Genomic DNA, 17,410 nt, shown 5'->3' on the forward strand with positions numbered 1-17,410 from the left:
AAAAAAATTGTGTGACGAAGGAAATAAAAATTCTAATCGAAGTATTGAACATATAGTTTATCGTATAAAATAATAAGTGTGTTTAGTACTGAATGGTAGTATATCAATGCAGACATAATATAATCAAAAGATTCAAAACTGAGATTACATTTAGAAATAAAATAAAATAAATGATAAGTGGTGCGGATGAGGGCCCACTCGGCCAAGTTGCACGTTTCTCTCTCTTCGATCCCCTTCGATTCTTTTAAGCATCAGCAGCTCAGAATCGAAATTCTGATTCATTCGATCAAACACAAAATAAAAAAGAAAGTATGAAATCAGGGTCGTTGTCTGTTGATGGCGTCCCCGCGAGCATTACCAAGGTTTCACAGACGACGGTGTCCTCCACCTCCTACGGCGGTTTCAGCTCGCTCTCCCCGTCTTCTTCCTACCTGTGACCCCTCTTCTACCGCCGCCGGTATGTCTCCCCCCAAAGCTTCGAATCTCATCCGCCGAGCTTCTTTCCTTTTCACGCTCCTCACTCTTTCCGTTTTGATGCTTTACACCGTTACTGATTCCATCCGCTTCCTTCGTTTCCCCTCCGCTTCCAGTTTCGTTATCATTTTCCCTTCCTATATCAATTACGTTCCTTCTCCGGTTTGTTCTCTTCTCCTTTTTCTTTCTATTTTTATTGCATGCATAATTTCCTTTTGGAAAAATGGTTACTTGGGAGTAATAAACTATTCAGCACATTGGTTTAAATTAAGAACCCAGTTGGCTTATTAATTTTAAAGTATTCCTAGATTGATTGGTAGGGCTAATGCTTATTATAGACTAAGGATTCAGTTATAATTTTCTGGAAATGAAACTTCTTAGAAGTTTATGTAGGCTTGGTGGCATGTAGATTCTTCTTTTATGTAATTCATTTTAGATAGTCGATTTTTAGATATGGATACTTAATTTGTATATTTGTGTTTAGTGCTCTTTAGTGAAATTTACTCAAACAGCTTGAACAACTAATCTTTTATCGATTTAACAAATTTCATATGTGCTAAATTTAAGGTTAAAGATACCCTTAATGGATGATGAGATGTAAACTACAGTGTTTAGCCGCAAAAGCAATCCCGGGAATATCCCTGAATATTTTTCACATTTAAAGTTGTTTACCTGCAGGACCCAATGCAACATCTTGAAGAAACTTTGAGGAATGCTTCTATGGGGAATAAGACTGTTATTTTAACTACATTGAATGATGCCTGGGCAAGTACCAATTCGGTTGTTGACCTTTTCCTCAAGAGTTTTACGCTTGGAGAGGGCACGCATTGGCTTTTGAACCATTTGGTGATTATTGCCTTGGATGAAAAGGCATATAATCGTTGTCAAGTTATACATAAGCATTGCTTTTCTCTTGTCACCGAGGATGTTGATTTTCAACAGGAGGCATACTTTATGACCCCTAACTATTTGAAGATGATGTGGAGAAGGATTGATTTCCTACGTTCTGTGCTTGAGTTGGGTTATAGTTTTGTTTTCACGGTATCTTCTTTTCTCTATTTTGGAAACTTGATGTCATTAGTTTGACCAAGTTTGTCCAGTTTGTGGTTGATATGACTGTTTTTGTTTTAGAATTGATGATCTTTCTCGCTTGTGTAGCTTGATATCTTACTAAAAGATTCATTGTTATTGTGGTGCATATTATCTTTTCTAAACATAGTCAATGAATGCAAGATGCTAGATTCAGTTTTTGAAACCAAATTGCTTTTGGAATTTTTTGAGTAGTTTAAGCAGTATTAGAAGCTCTTGCTGTTCAAATAGTCAGAAGAAAACCTGTTTTGCTAAGGGATGCACATCATATGAGCTTGTGGGCAATGTTGCAGCCTTACTGACTGCAGGAAATGCATAATGAAAAATCAACAAAATAATAGATATGGAAGCTCCTAGAGCCATAAATAATAGATCAGGACTTCCTATAGTTTCATTTAGAGCTACAAAATGGAGGCCTTTTGTCCGAGAATACCCTTTCTGCTGAAAGACCAGTCTTCTGTTACAAATTTTTGAAGAACACATTTTACTCTCTGTATAAAATAATAAATAAAATGTAAATCTTAGGACCCTGTTAATTTTGTAGATTAGTGGTTAGAATGTCAAAGCAGGACTATGGTCTGTCTTCTTGACCCAATACTGTTAGGATATGAGGTGAGTATTAACAATATTTTTGCACTGACAAGAGTGTTATTCTCTTTTCTTGCAAAGTTGCATTCTGTTGTGTGCTGTGCCGAGTCCGTTTCACTATTTACGTTAGTAGAAATAGACTAGCTTAAGATACGGTCTCGTCTAACATGTTGATACACAAAGGAGGAAGAAGGATAGCAGGGATTGTTAGGTGGCTACAATCATATCCCTCTAGATGCAGTCTTGTCTTCGATGTTCTTAGCTTTTCTCGGTTATATTTATGGATGTTATTCAATATAATGAATCTTATGAAAATTGCTTATCTGCACTTTTAATGCCTTTTTCATCATTGGTTAATCTCCAGGATGTTGATATCATGTGGTTTAGGGATCCATTTCCAAGGTTCTTTCCAGATGCTGATTTCCAGATTGCATGTGACCATTTTGTAGGCAGTCCAGATGATCTGAATAACATGCCCAACGGGGGCTTTAACTATGTAAAGTCTAATAATCGGTCAATAGCATTCTACAAATTCTGGTATGATTCACATGAAACTTATCCCGAATATCACGATCAGGATGTTCTCAATAAGATCAAGCTTGATCCTTTCATCTCAGACATTGGACTGAAGATAAGATTTTTGGACACTGCTTATTTTGGTGGTCTTTGTGAACGTAGTAAAGATTTGAATTTAGTATGCACAATGCATGCGAATTGCTGTTATGGTATGGATAGCAAGCTTCATGATCTCAAAATCATGCTTCAAGATTGGAGAGCTTTCATGTCACTGCCGCCGGATCTGAAGAATGAATCTGTTATCTCCTGGAGGGTTCCCCAGAACTGCAGGTACTCTTGCTATCTAATCTTGCCACCCCTTTTTCCCCCTATCATACCATGGCATTTATAAGCTTCATATAATATGGAACCTTTTCCTTAAAACGGTTTCGTTTTTACTTAACTACGTTGCAGTCTCGATTCTTTACGCCATTTTGATTCACCGCCGTCAGAAGTGATTGTTGTTGACCAAGAAGAAGAGCAAGAGGACGAAAATTGATTGGAATTGTACATGTCTTTAAATCATTTATTGGCAATAGATATTGAGAGGGTAAGCTTTCTTTTTCCTTTACACACACTAGTTTGATGATAGTGACCTTATACTTCCCAGTCGTTTGCATTAGCATATCATAAACATTATCACTTAATCTACTTGTTACGGTTACCAGATTTTCGTTTTAAGAGTCCAATAATATGTCAAGTAGTCTTTTTCGGATATCGGAAGTTAAACAAAGGCCCATTTGGGGTAAATCCTTTCAACCCAGTTTGCTACATTCGCAAATAGCATAATTCAAACTTTTAAATTTGGGATGTTACTGTACGAACAGGGAGAATGTTAAACTGATGTTAGTTAGATGATTGGGTCGATAATAAAAAGTTGTTACGGTCGTTTTCTGTTAGTTTTAACAATCTGATTCCCTTCAATGCTACCAGTTTTTTAGGATCAGTTGAACTACAAAAACCCTTGATGGCCTTGGTCCAAACCCACATGAGGCCTACATTTTTTGTTATTCTCAAAATCAATTTTATGTCGGGTAAACTATATATTTAGTATTTAAACCATCAATTTTAGTATTTAAACTTTCAATTGTTTTACAATCATATCTAATGTTTAGTTTTCATTTCATTTTAGTACACCGCCGTTAAAAACTTTCATTTAGTACCTAAACTATCAATTTTGGTCCGTTTTAATATTTAAACTTTCAATTTTTTTTGTTTTCAAAGATTAACGTTAAATTTTGAACGGGATACTAAATGAAACAAAAATTAAAGTTTTTAACGGTGGGATACTAAAATGAAACAAAAATTAAATTTTGGGTATGATTTAAAAAATGATAGTTTAGATATTAAAATGGATCAAAATTGATATTTTAAGTACTAAACATGTAATTTACCTTTTTATGTTTTGCTAAACCTTAATTCCGTCGTCGGTGTTTTCCTTGGTTAAAATTCCATGCACTCTACATTTTAATGGAAACCTCGAAGGAAATACACAAGTAGAAACCTCGAAGGAAATACACAAGTAGTCCTTATTACGTGGTTCGATTATGACTACAAATTCGGCACTCTTCTTTTGTGTCACTAATTGGTAAGTTATGAGTAGGGGTCGGAATAGGCCAGGTCGGCCTACAGGGGCCTACGGCCTGACCTACATAAAGCTTGGCCTGACCTGGCCTATTTAATAAAAAAGCTAGGCTCAGGCATTTTTAAAAGCCTATTAATTTAAATTGGCCAGGCTTAGGCTTATTATTAAGCTTTATAAGCCTGATAGGCCGACATATATATATATATGCTTATAAATTTTATTGATTTATCATGCGTTCGGTGATGCCAAACAAGGGCAAGGGATGGGAGTTGCTGTTGGGCATGGTGTGGCGTGGGGAACATCAAAATATGAGAGCTGCTGTCGGGCAAGCTGCTTGCGTGGGAACAACAAAGTATGGGCGTTGTTGTTTGGCTCACACAAGTTTTATCGAATAAGATATTATATTCATGCATGTTGTGAACTTGTGATTCTGATTTTGCATTATAATTGGACACACAAGTTGCAAAATATTAATATTATAATTGGACACAAACAAGTTGGATTTATTGGAAAAGTGAAATAACATGCGTAATGGAAATTGGAGAAAGTTGAAACATAATGGGGTCATGTTAGCTCAGGTTGTGCATAACTTTTGCCTCTTCCAGTTGCAGTTAAAAATTAAGAATCGTAGAGTGAAGTTCATTTCAATGATTTTTTAGTACAAATTTTTTATCTAAAAGGAAAGGTGGAACATGTTACACGCCCATGAACCCAAATATTTGTATATTCTTGTTGGCTTTACTTTTAAAATAATATCACAGTGAGTACGGACCACACGTGCTTAAATCTATGATTATAATGACAATTGACAAACCTGTCTCTGTAAACACCCTTTGTAAAACCATTCCACTTCTCCAATAGCAATTAGCAAACACCCTCTGTTTTTACCAAAAAAATAAACCATATTAGAATCCAAATATAATGAAGGAAAATCGAAATGGATATGAGATTTTTTTATTTGATTTAGTTACCTTGAAAGAGGTATTTGGAGATCTCGCAGTGGTTTTTCTCTGGGATAATCTGGAATCAAGAAAGCAAAAACATTATAGCCATTCTCTTACAAAAAATTTTCTCAGAAACCAAACATAAAACTCGATCTTTGATAGAGGTAAAACTTCAAAACCTTGCCATTTTTTCTTTCATCTTCTTATTCCTTTAACAAGTTTCATTATGAATCTTGATTTAGGCATGTTCATGTTGGTTTTTTGTTACTTGGTTCTTTCATCTTCATATTTTTACTATGTTTAACAGATGTCTTCTCCCTTGGAAATTAGTGAACCAATATCATCCACTCATACAAATGATAATGAGGTGAATGTACAAGTTCCTGCAGATTTAATTCAAGTAGAAGCTAACAATAAAAAAAATGAACATGAAGAACCAGTTATCGGGAGAAAGAGGAAAAAAACTTCAGTTGTTTGGAATGATTTTGACAAAATGGTAATCTCCCCTGGGGTGAAGAAAGCTGTTTGCAGATATTGCAAAAGTAAATTTGCTACTGGTGGAACTGGGTCAAGTACTACCCATTTGAAAAGACATTCCAAAAGTTGCATTCAAAAGAAGGCTAAAACAACTGTTGAAAGTAGACAACCCACCATTCCATTCCAACCTTCAAATTCAAATAACCCTTTTATGATTCCCGGTGTTAGATACTCTAACGAAAAGATAAGGGAAATAATTGCAACTGCTATCTTGGTTCATGAATGTCCTTTTACTGTTGTTGAGGATTCTATTTGGATGTGGGCCTTCCAATATGCAAACCCTGATTTTCATAAGGTTACTCAGAAAACTGCAAGAAATGATTGTTTGACACTGTTTGAGATGGAGAAGAAAACATTGAAGAAATTGTTAGAAAGAGTAAACTACATATATGTGGAATTCTAGCCATCAAGTAGTTGAATATATGGTTATTACTGGACACTTCATTGACGAGGGATGGAATCTTCAAAAAAGAGTTTTAAGTTTTGTGAAAGTGCTTGCTCCAAGGCGTGGTATTGATGTTACTGATGCTATTTTTAAGTGTTTGAAAACTTGGGGGATTGAAAATAATTTTTTTTCAATATTTGTGGATAATGCTTCTTACAATGACTCATGCATAAGATGTCTCAAAGAGAATATATCTCTAAGCAGTAAGTTATTCCTTGGTGACTCTTTGTTTCATGTTAGATGTTGTGCTCACATATTAAATTTGTTAGTGCAAGATGGCCTTAGTACAATTAAGGATATCATTTTCAATATTCTTGAAAGTGTCAAATATATTAACCACAATGATGCAAGAATAAAGGCATTTTGTGATGTTGAGCAAAAACGCTTGAAAGAAAGGAAACTTGTTATTGATTGTCCAACAAGATGGAATTCAACCTTTAATATGTTGTCAACTGCTTGAAATTTAAGAATGTATTTTATTCTTACAAAGAAAGAGAGCCTCACTATAATTATGCACCTTCACTTGAGGAGTGGAATCAAGTTGAGAAAGTTTGTAAGCTGCTGGAAGTTTTTAATCTTGCTACTCATGTCATCTCAGGTACAATAACAAATATTTTTTTTGTATTTTATTAGATCACATTGTTATCCCTAAAAGTCTTTAATACAACTATTATTTAAACACAGGTAGTAAGTATCCAACTGCAAATTTGTATTTGGCAGAAGTTTGGAAGGTTAAACAAATACTTGATAAGGAGATTGAAGATGAAGATCTCTTCATGAGGGAAATGGTAGGTCCAATGAAGAAAAAGTTTGACAAATATTGGGGGGGAATGTAATATGTTGATGGCTATCGCAAGTGTTTTGGATCCTAGGTGCAAATTTCATATGTTGAGTATAAGTTTTCCCTTGATATATTCTAAAGAAGTTGCTGATGAGAATATAAAGAAGGTGAAAAGTTCATTTGAAGAATTATATGATGAGTATGTAGGTCTATGTTTACAAGAGTTTGTGTTTAGTGTTGTTAATTTGGATGATAATATTTCATCATCCTCTCAATTGAATACTTCAGTTGTCACTGGTTTTGACGAAATTATGAGCATGCTACATGAAAAGGAAGTTGTTTCTCCTATAAAATCAGAATTGCAAGATTATCTTGATGAAGGTCTTTATGTTCCTAACACTAATTCCTTTAGTGCTTTGGACTTAGGGGTCAGAATAGGCCAGGCCAGGCTTTAAAAGGCCTGAGCCTGGCCTACGATTAATTTTTTAGGCCTGAGCCTGGCCTATAGCCTATCAATGGCTTTTATTTTTGCTCGGCCTGGCCTTTTTAAAAGCCTGGCCCGACTTGATAGCCTTTTTAAAAGCATGTTTCACATTAAACCTTTAATATTCATTTGCTAGTTGTTTTTATCAACAAAAAAAATAACACGCCTTCTATAATAGACTAAACAATGCCTTAATATACAATTTGGCTTAATTTTTAATCTAACGTTAATTTAGTTGATAGTCATACAAATATATTAATAATATAAACTAAAATCACCAGATAATATAAAACAATCCAAAACAAAAGAAAATAATCCAAAACAAAATAGAACCTCATACTTTAGGTAGCAACATCCAAGTTTATTAAACCAACATATTAACTATTACAAATAAAAAATAGAGCCTACATCTCTCCATTCCATTTGAACAGAACTGGTACATAAAATTAGAGCTTCAATGTGATTTGTATATCATCTTTTTCAGCCTTCAAAATAAGAAGAAAAATACATATATGTTAGTTACTGGACTGAAAAACACTACATAAATTAATGAACAAGTTGCTAAAAAATGATTAAATATTACTTATAAAAATTATAATAAGTAATATTAACCTTTGATTTTTTCTTCACATTATATTTCTGACAAAACCAATCTCCACCACAAATTAGAGCTTCAAAAGATTCTTCGTTTAATTTAGAGCAAAATTCATCAATTACTTTACCTCTAGCACTAAATGTGGACTTCGATGCCATAGTTGAAATTGGAATAGCTAGTATATCAGCAGCCGTCTTAGACAATATCTTATATTTCATGCTATTGTTCCTCCACCAGTCCAAAGCACTAAAGGAATTAGTGTTAGGAGCATAAATACATTCATCAAGATAATCTTGCAATTCTGATTTTATAGGAGAAACATCTTCCTTTTCACGTAGTATGCTCATAATTTCGTCAAAACCAGTGACAACTAAAGTATTCAATTGGGAGGATGATGAAATATTATCATCCAAATTAACAACACTAGACGTAGACTCTTGTAAACATAGACCTACATGCTCATCATACAATTCTTCAAATGAACTTTTCACCTTCTTTATATTATCATCAGCAACTTCTTTAGAATATATCAAGGGAAAACATATACTCACCATATGAAATTTGCACCTAGGATCCAAAACACTTGCGATAGCCATTAACATATTACATTCCCCCCAATATTTGTCAAACGTTTTCTTCATTGGACCTACCATTTCGCTCATGAAAAGATCTTCATCTTCAATCTCCTTATCAAGTATTTGTTTAACCTTCCAAACTTCTGCCAAATACAAATTTGCAGTCGGATACTCACTACATGCGTTTAAATAATAGTTATATTAAAGACTTTTAGGGATAACAAAGTGATCTAATAAAATAAAAAAAATATTTGTTATTGTACCTGAGATGACATGAGTAGCAAGATTAAAAACTTCCAGCAGCTTACAAACTTTCTCAACTTGATTCCACTCGTCAAGTGAAGGTGCATAATTATAGTGAGGCTTTCTTTCTTTGTAAGAAGCAAATACATTCTTAAATTTCAAACCAGTTGACAACATATTAAAGGTTGAATTCCATCTTGTTGGACAATCAATAACAAGTTTCCTTTCTTTCAAGCGTTTTTGCTCAACAACATCACAAAATGCCTTTAGTCTTGCATCGTTGTGGTTAATATATTTGACACTTTCACGAATATTGAAAATGATATCCTTAATTGTACTAAGGCCATCTTGCACTAACAAATTTAATATGTGAGCACAACATCTAACATGAAACAAAGAGCCACCAAGGAATAACTTACTGCTTAGAGATATATTCTCTTTGAGACATCTTATGCATGAGTCATTGTAAGAAGCATTATCCACAGATATTGAAAAAAACTTTATTTTCGATTCCCCAAGTTTTCAAACACTTAAAAATAGCATCAGCAACATCAATACCATGCCTTGGAGCAGGCACTTTCACAAAACTTAAAACTCTTTTTTGAAGATTCCATCCCGCATTAATGAAATGTCCAGTAATAACCATATATTCAACTACTTGATGGCTAGATTTCCACATATCTATAGTTAAACTGATCTTGGTCACTCTTTATAACAATTTCTTCAATATTTTCTTCTCCATCTCAAACAGTATCAAACAATCATTTCTTTCAGTTTTCTAAGTAACCTTATGAAAATCAAGGTTTATATATTGGAAGGCCCACATCCAAATAGAATCCTCAACAACAGTAAAAGGATATTCATGAACCAAAATAACAATTGCAATTATTTCCCTCATCATTTCGTTAGAGTATCTAACACCGGGAATCATAAAAGGGTTATTTGAATTTGAAGGCTGGAATGGAATGGTGGGTTGTCTACTTTCAACAGTTGTTTTAGCCTTCTTTTGAATGCAACTTTTGGAATGTCTTTTCAAATGGGTAGTACTTGACCCGGTTCCACCAGTAGCAAATTTACTTTTACAGTATCTGCAAACAACTTTCTTCACCCCAGGGGAGATTTCCATTTCATCAAAATCATTCCAAACAACTGAAGTTTTTTTCCTCTTTCTCCCGACAACTGGTTCTTCATGTTCATTTTCTTGATTGTTAGCTTCTACTTGAATTGAATCTGTAAAAACTTGTACATTCACCTCATTATCATTTGTATAAGTGGATGATATTGGTTCACTAATTTCCAAGGGAGAAGACATTTGTTAAACATAGTAAAAATATGAAGATGAAAGAACCAATTAACAAAAAACCAACGTGAACATGCCTAAATCAAGACTCATAATGAAACTTCTTAAAGGAATAAGAAGATGAAAGAAAAATGGCAAGGTTTTGAAGTTTTACCTCTATCAAAGATCGAGTTTTCTGTTTGGTTTCTGAGAAAATTATTTGCAAGAGAATAGCTATAATGTTTTTGCTTTCTTGATTCCAGATTATCCCAGAGAAGAACTACTGCGAGATCTCCAAGTACCTCTTCCAAGGTAACTAAATCAAATAAAAAAATCTCATATCCATTTCGATTTTCCTTCGTTATATTTGGATTTTAATCTGGTTTATTTTTTGGTAAAAACAGAGGGTGTTTGCTAATTGCTATTGGAGAGGTGGAATGGTTTTACAAAGGGTGTTTACAGGGACAGGTTTGTCAATTGTCATTATAATCATAGATTTACGCACGTGTGGTCCGTACTCACCGTGATATTATTTTAAAAGTAAAGCCAACGAGAATATACAAATATTTGGGTTCACGGGCGTGTAATCTGTTCCACCTTTCTTTTTAGATAAAAAATTTGTACTAAAAAATCATAGAAATGAACTTCACTCTACGATTCTTAATTTTTAAGTGCAACTGGAAGAGGCAAAAGTTATGCGCAACCTGAGCTAACATGGCACCATTATGTTTCAACTTTCTCCAATTTCCATTACGCATGTTATTTCACTTTTCCAATAAATCCAACTTGTTTGTGTCCAATTATAATATTAATATTTTGCAACTTGTGTGTCCAATTATAATGCAAAATCAGAATCACAAGTTAACAACATGCATGAATATAATATCTTATTCGATAAAACTTGCGTGAGCCAAACAACAACGCTCATACTTTGCTGTTCCCCACGCACGCACCTTGCCCGACAGCAGCTCCCATATTTTGTTGTTCCCCACACCACACCATGCCCAACAACAACGCCCATCCCCTGCCCATGTTTGGCATCACCGAACACATGAGAAATCAATAAAATTTATAAGCATATATATAGGCCGGCCTATCAGGCTTATAAGGCTTAATAATAAGCCTAAGCCTGGCCTATTTAAATTAATAGGCTTTTAAAAATGCTCGAGCCTGGCCTTTTTATTAAATAGGCCAGGCCAGATCAGGCTTTATGTAGGCTAGGCCGTAGGCCCCTGTAGGCTGGCCTGGCCTATTCCGACCCCTATTTGGACTGGTGTAGGAACTATAGCATGAAATATAAGATATTGTCTAAGATGGCTGCTGATATACTAGCTATTACAATTTCAATTGTGGCATCGGAGTCCACATTTAGTGCTGGAGATAGAGTAATTGATGAATTTCGCTCTAAATTAAACGAAGAATCTTTTGAAGCTCTAATTTGTGGTGGAGATTGGTTTCGTCAGAAATATAATGTGAAGAAAAAATCAAAGGTTAATATTACTTATTATAATTTTTATAGGTAATATTTAATCATTTTTAGCAACGTGTTCATTAATTTATGTAGTGTTTTTCAGTCCAGTAACTAACATATATGTATTTTTCTTCTTATTTTGAAGGCTGAAAAATAAGAGATACAAATCACATTGAAGCTCTAATTTTATGTACCAGTTCTGTTCAAATGGAATGGAGAGATGTAGGCTCTATTTTTGTTTGTAATAGTTAATATGTTGGTTTGATAAACTTGGATGTTGCTACCTAAAGTATGAGGTTCTATTTTGTTTTGGATTATTTTCTTTTGTTTTGGATTATTTTCTTTTGTTTTGGATTGTTTTATATTATCTGGTGATTTCAATTTATATTATTAATATATTTGTAGGACTATCAACTAAATTAACGTTAGATTTAAAATTAAGCCAAATTATATATTAAGGCATTATTTAGTCTATTATAGAAGGTGTGTTATTTTTGTTGTTGATAAAAACAACTAGCAAAGGAATATTAAAAGTTTAATGTGAAACATGCTTTTAAAAAGGCTATCAGGTCAGATCAGGCTTTTAAAAAGGTCAGACCGAGCCAAAATAAAAGCCTTTGATAGATTATAAGTCAGGCTCAGGCCTAAAAAATTAATTGTATGCCAGATTCAAGCCTTTTAAAGTCTGGTCTGACCTATTCAGACCCCTAGTTATGAGAGAAAAATACAATTGGAAAATAGTTCAAATTTGAACTTTAAAAATGATATTACCGAAAGCGATTTCAAATGAAAAAAAAAATCAGTAACATTTTTTGGGGAACAACAAATCGCTCCGAAGAATAATGCAGGCACCTGACATTTGCAAAACAATACAACAAACATATAAAAGTAGCAGCAATAATGTCCCTTGTCTCTTTAGCTCGTCCATTCAAAACATTAACATGCTACTGCAAATCCCCACAAAAAAATCCTGCTAAAATCACGACTATCAACAACAAAAATTACATGAACTTTGGCAGCTGTTCCACACATGTATTTAAACAGTGATTCGTTATTAGAATAGCCGTCGTTATATAGTAGTAATGGTATTGTTTGAAAATCGAAACGGTTATTTTACTACCACGGTACTCACAATGATACACTTATTGTGACCGCAATCACAATACAACCGAAAACACGACTCACTTAACAGCCGCAGCAACAAGAAGTAAGCTCCTTGGGTTCTGAATTCTGATCCACACAGAAATAAAACCGATTGTTTGGAGGAAGTTGGGATTTCATTGAAAAGGCACGTGAAATATAGCAACCATATTTACTCATTGGTAAATGCGCGTTGTTTGATTTACTGTTTCTCGGAATTTGTAATTTTTGGCTTTCTTTCTTAATTACCCCAAGCTCTGCTCAGTTGGTAGAGTGTAAGGTTCTTAATTTTGAGATTGTAGGATCGAGTTCCACGGAGGATATTTCATAATTCGGAGGTTTTCTACGAAAGTTGCTCTCAACCTGGTGTTGGGATCAACCTACTATCTTACCTCCCCGTACCCCATTACATTTAGAAACAAGGTACAACCATTGTCTTGCATGGGGGCAGTCATGAGTTGTATAACATTAGGTTTTGTCTCTTTTATTGTCTTTTTGTTTTTATTTTTCTTTCTTCTGTTCTTTCTTCTTTAATTCCATGGCCAGACATCTGGCAGTGTCACGAGTCCTGCTCTTAACCCTCCCTTATAAATTTTATTATTTTCTAAAAAAAATAAAACTTAATATCATTAACCATGAAAAGCCTGCATGCACGTTATCTTATATTACTATAACCAGTCCATTAAGTTAAAACACGAGGAATATAATTTTAAGAAAAATGTTATATACGCACGTAATTTAATAAAAAAAAACATTTTATTTATTGAAAACAAAATTAAAAAGGAAATAATGGAGAAAATGTTCACTAATAAAGTATTTTGTGGTCTTTATTAATTAATTCCAAATATTAGTATTGGGATTAGGTATTAGGTGGCCGAACAAATGATCTCTGGATCGAAATTACAAACAAGTTAAAGAGAATATATCTTCTTTTTCTTGCTCAGAAATGAATAATAATTAATATAAAATCAAGGGAATAAAATAAATGATAAATTATTGAAGAACTAAGAAATTAAATAAAAAAAATCATTCATTTGTCGAATGTGTTGGAATGTAGTCGACATATTAATATTCTTTATCCCATTGCTTTCCAATAAATAATTGTGTTTGGTAATAATATTTTTAACATTATCGAAGGTATTGAAGCACATATAAATGAGTATGAAATCACCTTCCATTCCTAACTTTTAACAATTATGCATGATAGAACCCTTTGAGTAGTTTCGATGGTTTAAAAAAGTATTGTTATCTCATGAGATCTTGATTTAAGCAATTGTATTTGCAGAATATACATACATTGTTAATAATTACAAAATATTAAAATATATATTATTTTGTAATCACCGTACATCAAATAAAATTATTTTGAAGAAAGAAAAGTAATGATTGTTTGGGCTCATGCCATTTATGTTAATGGAAGAAATCAACGAGAAGATCATCATGCAAAAACAAAAGGCTTGATTAAACCTTAGCTTGAGTAAGCATTAAAACAGTTTTATGAATGAAACCCTAGTTCATGGCATCAAAAAAAAAAAGAAAAAAAAAAAGAAAAGAGTTTTAAATTCCAACAAAGCTTTGCCTGCTCAGACAAGTTTTGCACGACCAAACTGTTGAGGATTTGCTTGAGCTGATGATTTCATGTCGGGATCCAAAGAGCTAACATTGATCCCGTGTTGTTCTCTCTGAGAAAAACCTCCACCCAAGTTTCCCATCATTCCCCCAACACCAAGAAAATCCAAGGTCAGCTTTTCACTCCCGCCGCCCATCCCCGTCGCCGCAAGATTCTGATGCAGCTCACTTCCACCGAACCCTGCCCCGCCGTCGAAAATGGAAGAGTTGCCGTTTGCAAGAGAGTTCATCAGTCCTTGAAGATTACTATCATCCTCCATTTGTGATGATCTTAGCGTTTCGCTTCCACCGCCGTCGAAATTACTGCCGAAGTTGGGGGATAACACTGGTCTATCGGATTTTGTCCCAGTCGACAATGAACTCCCCAATCCCCTTAACAAAGACGAAGCGTTGTTGTTGTTGTTGCTGCTTGTAGTTGAACCTATTTGCGCAGCTTTTTGAAGCAATGCAGTAGCCGACATGTGGGGAGAAATGTTCTCGTGTTGCATCGAAGTGCTATAAAGAGAGGAGAGTCCTGAACCAACCTGATCTCCCATGCATTGAAGTTCACTAGCACTTATACTGCTTGTACCACTGGTATTGGAGAAGAATCCCAAATTGAAAAGATTTGCAGAAGTGTGGGAATTGTTGTTGTTAGTACTAGTACTTCCTTGAAGATCAGGAAGTTGCAGAAGCCCATGCAATGGCTTGTTCATATATGGTCCATGGCCATGGTCTTGATGATGATGAAACCCTTGGTTTGCAGCATCAGACATGAAGAACATAGATGAAGGCATGTTCGGTAATGAAGAAGGATTCACTGGAGAGATGAACCGATCGAACTTTGGTGGTCCCGAAGAAGTACTGCCCAAACGCAACAGGTTACTCGATGGTTGAACCTGATTCTGGTCTAAGCTCATTTGATGATTACTTCCAAAGAGATAATGGCTGCCCATTGTGGTTGAGTTGGTGGGGTGTCTTGCACTCTCTTGAGCCAGTGCATCGCAAAAGGCTCGGTGAGTGATAAAACTATCACGTCTGCAGTAAAAAAGAGAAATAGAGGGAAAGTCAACTTTGATAATAGGGCTTAAAGTTAAAAAGAAATGGAATTAGCAGTTGCAGTTAACAAATGCAAGGGGATGGGGGACCTTTACGTTGAAGATCATGTGTTACCATTTTGACTAACTTTCCAATATTTTAACAGAAAATAAGGACAAAAGCTCTTGTTTTAACCTGAAACTGATGAATGAATGGATTCAAAGTTGAATTTCCATTTTGAGGAAAGGGTGTTTAATAAATGAAGCTGGGGAATCATTTCCTGGTTGATAAAAAAACCAGAAGTCCCATGGGAAACCTATTGATTTCTGGGGAAAAAAAACCCTGAACAGCAGTCTATCATTCATGGAAGCTTTTGAAATCGATAGAGAAGATGAAAACAAAGGAAAACTCACATGTGAATGATTAAATTTACCTTGAGAAAAGAGTGCCACAGTCACATCTGTACTCTCTGGTGCCACAAGTCTTCGAATGAGCTTTCCAATCGGATTGAACGGCGTACCTCTTGGAACACTTCTCGCACTTCCATTTCTTCTCGCCGTGTTTTCTGGAGTAATGCTTTTTTATGCCGGTGAGGTCGCCGAGCGCCTTAGAAGGGTCATGGTGGACGCATGTGGGCTCTGGGCAAAGATAAACTTTCCTCTTCACTTCTTTTGTAGTCTTCTGCTTTAGCTTCCATGGCAGGTTGTGTCCTCTTCTGTGGAGCTGTAAATTTTGTTCCCTTTGGAACCCTTTGTTGCATACCTCACATATGAACCTGTTTGTTGCCATTAGAGTCTTGGGAGATAGTGCTATCACCTCCGCGTCTGGATCTGCTCATGAGAAATGACAAACAACAAAATTTTAAATTAGGGTTCATGGGGGTAACCTTGATTTTTTTTTTGAATAAAAAAAGGGGAATGGAACAAGAACAAGAACATTAACCCTCTTTCTCTGTTGGCTTTACTTATTGGATGCATGTGCTAAAAGCCTTGAAAGAAGAAGGAAAAAAGAATTCATTATCGGATGGTATGTTAAAAAGGGATACTTGCATGAAGTTCCGGGGTGATTTCTCTTTTTCTTCTGAGGTGCAGTGGCTGGAGCAGTTGACAAAGTGGGTGTGGCGGTGGATGATTGTTGTACTTGAATCATCTGGTTTTGATTATCTTCCCTGCTTCCAAAGAAAGACGACGACGATGAGTTGGCGGCCATCTTCAAATTGGCTATTTCTTCTTCCTTCAACACCAGCAGAACCAGAATTCAGAAATCACCCAAAATCAGCACAATATAAGAGATTTCAGCTTTTTCCTCATATGCTTTACCAAAACAAAACCCACAATCAAAAGGAAAAGGAAAATAGATAAAAACCCAGAAGAAAAAAAATACCAAGAACAAACAATATAAGCAGACAGTGAAACAATCAAAAGCTATCCAATTTGCGTAAACAGATACATGTATGTTAATCCCATCTCTCTTTCTGGTGTATTATTATAGTAGAATCTCTCTCTTTCTCGACACTTTCTCTAGTAGCTGGCATAAATTTCTCTTCCTTAAAACTATAGAAAATAATGATTTGGAAATAAAAAAAAGAGAGGAAGAAATGAGATGAGAGTAAATTGAGGGATGGAAAAGGGTGAGGAATCGGTGTCACTATTGAAGCAGCTAAAGATAATGTCGTGATTCGAGATGCGATGGGGGACCACCCATCAAAGCAGCTGCCTTACCCTTTGAGCTCCCAACACACCATATATCTATCTCCGCTTGTTTCGTATATTCTCAATTAGCATCAAGACAAGCCTCCCTTTCGTCACTCCTTCGCCTCTTTTACATATTCTTTCATTTATCCTTTTATTTAAAAAAAAAAAGTATATACACCTTTCCAGGCGAAATTAGACAAATAATGCATGCAGAATAATTACTCAATAAGATAAGATATTCTTAAATTTATTTTAGGATCAACGTCATTTATTACAGTACACTTG

General features: G+C 34.9%; 2 protein-coding genes across 2 annotated transcripts; one reads left to right on the forward strand and one right to left on the reverse strand.

The window, feature by feature from the left end:
• Positions 1-289: 289 nt before the first annotated feature.
• Positions 290-3,274, forward strand: LOC120124931 (uncharacterized protein At4g15970-like). The gene is made up of 4 exons (XM_039143485.1): positions 290-636; positions 1,153-1,515; positions 2,516-2,997; positions 3,121-3,274. The coding sequence occupies exons 1-4, from the start codon at positions 337-339 to the stop codon at positions 3,203-3,205; spliced, it is 1,230 nt and encodes a 409-aa protein (XP_038999416.1). The 5' UTR covers positions 290-336; the 3' UTR covers positions 3,206-3,274.
• A 10,952-nt stretch (positions 3,275-14,226) lies between these two features.
• LOC120124901 (protein indeterminate-domain 5, chloroplastic-like) lies at positions 14,227-17,036 on the reverse strand. The gene is made up of 4 exons (XM_039143461.1): positions 16,815-17,036; positions 16,481-16,664; positions 15,865-16,261; positions 14,227-15,431 (listed from the first exon to the last, which is right to left on the reverse strand). Exons 2-4 carry the CDS (start codon positions 16,638-16,640, stop codon positions 14,369-14,371), a joined length of 1,620 nt encoding a protein of 539 aa, XP_038999392.1. The 5' UTR covers positions 16,641-16,664; positions 16,815-17,036; the 3' UTR covers positions 14,227-14,368.
• Between the last annotated feature and the right edge of the window lie 374 nt (positions 17,037-17,410).

Source organism: Hibiscus syriacus, unplaced genomic scaffold (assembly GCF_006381635.1).
Source record: "Hibiscus syriacus cultivar Baekdansim isolate YM2019G1 unplaced genomic scaffold, ASM638163v2 tig00110429_pilon, whole genome shotgun sequence".
Taxonomy (NCBI): Eukaryota; Viridiplantae; Streptophyta; class Magnoliopsida; order Malvales; family Malvaceae; genus Hibiscus; species Hibiscus syriacus.